The sequence below is a fragment of the Panicum virgatum genome, chromosome 5K (assembly GCF_016808335.1).
Source record: "Panicum virgatum strain AP13 chromosome 5K, P.virgatum_v5, whole genome shotgun sequence".
Lineage (NCBI taxonomy): Eukaryota > Viridiplantae > Streptophyta > Magnoliopsida > Poales > Poaceae > Panicum > Panicum virgatum.
In genome coordinates, this window is record NC_053140.1 from 18,946,072 (window position 1) to 18,950,718 (window position 4,647).

A 4,647-nucleotide genomic window follows, 5' to 3' on the forward strand; every position below is an offset into this window, starting at 1 on the left:
GTCTGCCAAAAGTATTGAGGTTACTTGATGCTTCTCTTACATTTCGCTTTTAGTATTTAAGTTATTGCAAATTTCATTGCATAATTTACTTTTCTAGAATTGTCGTGCCTAGACTAGGGTACAATAAGTTGGTTGAGCAACTTTTGTTCTATATAGCTAGTCTCACTTATAAACTACGCTGCAAGGGTGTGTTTCAGTTTTGTTTTGTTTTTTTCTAGCTTTATTATTTGCTTATTAGCGGAACTTTTAGAACCCGATTCACCCTCCTTTGATATCAAAGTCTGCTATTGGAGACAGAAATTCTTGTCCTCAAACTTTGACATGAAAGATCTTGATGAAGCTTCATTTGTTTTGGGAATTGAAATTCACCGAGATAGAACAAATGAGGTATTAGAACTATCACAAAAGGCATAATTAGAAAAGGTTCTAAAGAAGTACAGTATGCATATGTGCAAGCCTTCACCTGCTCCAATAGTCAAGGGCGATAGATTTGGGAAATTTCAATGTCCCAGGAACCAGTATGAGATCGATCAAATGAAAGTGATTCCATATGCTTCAGCTGTCAGAAGCCTACAATATGCTCAAGTTTGTACACGCCATGACTTGGCAATTGTTACCGGGATAATTGGCAAATATCAAAGTAATCCAGGACATGTACACTGGATCATGGTAAAGAAAGCTTTACGTTATGTGCAAGGCACAAAAGGCCTCATGCTAACATAAAGAAAATCCGATTCCCTAGAGATAGAAGGGTACTCAGATGCGGATTTTGCGGGGGACATCGATGAACGAAAGTCCACGTCGGGTTATGTGTTCACACTCGCAGAAGGAGCTATATTGTGGAAAAGCTCCAAACAAAGCATCATTGCATCATCGACGATGTACGCTGAATTTGTGGCATGTTATGAGGCCTCGGGGCAGGTTAAATGGTTAAAGAAATTTATACCCGGTTTAAGAGTGGTAGACAGCATTCAAAGACCACTCAGAATGTACTGCGACAATGAACCAGCAGTGTTTTATGCTCACAACAATAAGTCAAGTGGTGCTGCCAAACATATTGACATAAAGTTTTGTGTTGTGAAGGAGAAAATCCAGAATCACTCTATTACACTCGAGCATATAAGCACAAAGAAAATGCTTGCGGATTCGCTCACTAAACGCTTACCACCCAATGTGTTCATGGAACACATAGCCGGCATGGGTTTAAGGGAAAGCATGTGATTTCTGGAGAATAAAATGGCCCAAAAGATAAAGAATTTGTTTCAAAACAGTGATCTGTGTGGTAGCTGTTGAGTCTATCGGTCTTGGACCGTGACGATAAAGCATGCTCTGTTCATTAATCTGTGATGGAACAACTAAAGGAAAAAGTTTCAAGTTAAAGTATAAAGTTAAAGTAAAAAGTGAGATCAAGGGGGAGAATGTTGGATTGATCTCCTTCCTAATAGGCCCAACGGCCCATTAGGCCCTTAATCCGTGCCCTGATCGAGGGCGCCCAACCCTTAATGGTTGGTGGGCCCCCACTGTACAGTGCAAAATAAAAGAGGGTGAGGGGCCGGGGCACTCGGTACGAGGTTCACCGCGCTGCCTACACCCTCACCCACAGAAACCCTAAGCCGATCTAAAAGGGGGCACTGGAGCAGCGGGAAGTTCCACCATCGCCGCCGCCAGCTCTGTCCCGCCGTCGCCGCCACCATCCTCGACGCCGTCGCGCCGGCATCGACCTCACTGCGTCACTCGTCGCCGCCTTTGAGCGGATCTCCATCAACGAACCCGAGATGGCCAGCTCAAGCTCCTCTGCAGGCGCTGAAGGTCCTCTCTCTCTCTGTGTGTGTGTACTTGTGTAGATCTAGGAACTTCTTGTACTCAGATCAAGAAAAGAGAAAGTGATCATCACTGATCTATGTTCTAGTCGATCCTAATAGTATAAAAATGGTATCAGACGCCTTGCTAGCGTGTAGATCCAGTAGGGGAAAAGACGGATTCGAACTCGAATCGAAATACTCAGAGAAAGGAAAAGCAAATCGATCTCGAATCGAAAAGATTTTCAAACCCTAACCCTAGCAAAAGAGGAAAGAGGGGCGGCGGACTTACCTGGGTCTTGCCGCCGGCACCACCGGCGATGTGCGGCAAAGAAACCCGCCACCGCTCGTTGGGGCGGAGCACACCGAGGAGCCTCAGCTCGCCGCCGGGACGCCGGAGGCGCACGCATGTGGGCTCCAGAGGGCACCGTCCACGGCTCACTCAACGGCGGCGCACTCAGTCCGACGAGTGCGCTCGCCTGCGAGGAAGCCATGGCGGCGCCGCCACCTTCCCCGGCCACCCATGGCCACCACCGTGTGCGAAAGGAAAGGGGGAGGGAGAGAATGAACCCTAGGGTTCGGGGAGCGCCGGCCGTCGCCGGTTTTGTTCGCGCGACGCGCGTGGGTGGCCGTCAGATTCAAATCCGACGGCGAGGGGGCGACGCGGCGGTGAGAGGGCTAGATTTGGCCCAAGAGGGGCGTGGTGCCGGGCCGGTTTGGCAGCCTGGCCGTCAGTTGTTGGGCCGAAGGCCCGAGCGCCGCACGCGCTGAGTGGACCGGGCTGATTTCTCACCCAGGCCGCTTCAACAGTGCAAGATTTAATTTATTTTTTATTTTTTTAGAAGCATTTATTTGATGTTTTTTGTAGTCTTTTGATCTCTATTCAAATTTGAACCAACGGGATAATTTGTCTTAGAGAAAAGCAAAGTTTCTGCAAAGATTAAAGTTATTGCTCTTTAATTTAATTCGAATCAACGAGACAATTAAATTTAAGAGCATGTTTAAAGAGTTTTCTTGAGAAGTGAATTATGATATTGTTATTTTCTGGCCAACATTGTTAATAGCAGTATTATAATTTTTGGTATAGTTCTTGTGCATTTATTTCTATTTCTGCCCAACAGTGATATAGATTTAATTGCATAAACAGTTGTATGTTGTATTTTGACCAACGTTGGAGTTATTACATGCAATTGTTGTTATTATGTTCTCACTATTTTTTGAAATTTTCAGCGGGGATGAACTTGATGGGATTCATCAATCACATCCCAACTCTAAAAGGAGACAACTATGGCGAATGGATCAAGAAGGTTGATCTTGCTTTCGTCTGTGGAGAGGTGGATGAGATAATCACCACTCCAAAGCCCACTGAGCCACCGGCTCCAGTGAGAGGGGAATCTGACACTGATGCTGAGTGGCAGAAAAAGGAAAGGGACTATGCTCCTTTAAAGATGGCTTATGATCTCTAAAAGATAAAGTGGAATAATGCCAACAAGAAATGTGTGGCAGTGATAAAGAACACAATTGATCCTAACATTTTGGGTTCAATTGGAGAGTGTGATTCAGCTGCAGAGTACCTTGAAAAGATAAAGAATAAGTTTACTGGTTCTTCAAAGACTTATGCCACACAGATCATAGAGCAGTTGGTTACAAAGAGGTACTATGGCAATGCTGGTACTATAAGAGATTATATCATGGGGATGTGCGCCTTGAACTCCAAACTCAAACCAATGAACTTGGATCTCAAGGAAGAGTTTATGGTGCACCTGGTGTTTGCCTCTCTGCCAAAAGAGTTTGCAACGTTCGTTGTAAACTATAACTCACAGCCAGAGAAGTGGAATATGAAAAAGGCAATTGGCATGTGTGCGCAAGAGGAAGATAGACTCAAGAAACAGAATGGTGGGTCTATCAATTTTGTGCATAATAACAAGAAAAGGCCCTTCCATGTTGCTTCTTCCCCTAGGTCCAAAGACAAAGCCCCTATGCCACAGAAGTATCAGCAACAGCGCCCTCCAGCTCAAGATGAGTGCTTCCACTGCCATGACAAGGGGCATCGTAAAGCAGATTGTCCCGGCTACTTAATGATGATAATGGCAAAGAATGGTGAGAATGTAATTTCATTTGTTAATGAATCCCTGTATATACAGTTTTCTAAATCTACTTGGTGGATTGATTCTGGTGCAACTGTGCATGTTGCAAATTCTTTACAGGGATTCCGTTCGACAAGGACTACGCTAAGAAGTGAAAGACACATTAAAGTCGCAAACGGAGTACAAGCAGATGTGGAAGCTGTTGGCGATGTCTCCCTCGAGCTAGTTAATGGTTTCATGCTTGTATTAAAAGATGTTTTATTTGTCCCTTCGCTTCAAAGAAACTTGATCAGTGTATCACGCTTAGACAAAGATGGTTTTGGTTGTCATTTTGCGAAAGGCAAATGTGAACTATGGTTTGATAATAATTGTATTGGTGATGCTTTCATTTACAATGATCTTTATTTATTATCTATGCGTGATAAAGTGCATTCTGTATGCGATGTGAATGTGAATGAATCCTTGTCAGAGAAAGAAACAAAGAAAAGAAAGAGAACTCAAGATACTTCATCGAAATTATGGCACTGTTGTTTAGGCCATATTTCGAGGGGGAGAATTGAAAGATTAGTGAAGAGTGAAATTCTTCCTCAGCTAGAATTTTCTGATCTTGAACAATGCGTTGAATGCATTAAAGGAAAATTTGTAAAACAAATTAAAAAGGGTGCCAAACGAAGTGCAGGAACATTAGAAATAATCCACACAGATATATGTGGCCCGTTTTCTGTGAAAAGTATGGATGGCTATGATTCGCTCATAACATT

At 43.9% G+C, this 4,647-nt stretch overlaps 1 protein-coding gene across 1 annotated transcript; it reads left to right on the forward strand.

The window, feature by feature from the left end:
• Positions 1 to 3,458: 3,458 nt before the first annotated feature.
• On the forward strand, positions 3,459 to 4,059 carry LOC120710576. The gene is made up of 2 exons (XM_039996221.1): positions 3,459 to 3,899; positions 4,007 to 4,059. Exons 1-2 carry the CDS (start codon positions 3,491 to 3,493, stop codon positions 4,039 to 4,041), a joined length of 444 nt encoding a protein of 147 aa, XP_039852155.1. The 5' UTR covers positions 3,459 to 3,490; the 3' UTR covers positions 4,042 to 4,059.
• Positions 4,060 to 4,647: the final 588 nt, after the last annotated feature.

Excerpts from the sequence above, each read along its gene's own strand:
- LOC120710576 (XM_039996221.1), top strand. The coding sequence starts at position 3,491 with ATGGGGATGTGCGCCTTGAACTCCAAACTCAAACCAATGAACTTGGAT. Across the intron at positions 3,900-4,006 it reads GATGATAATGGCAAAGAATG|GGATTCCGTTCGACAAGGAC; the intron begins GTGAGAATGTAA and ends AATTCTTTACAG.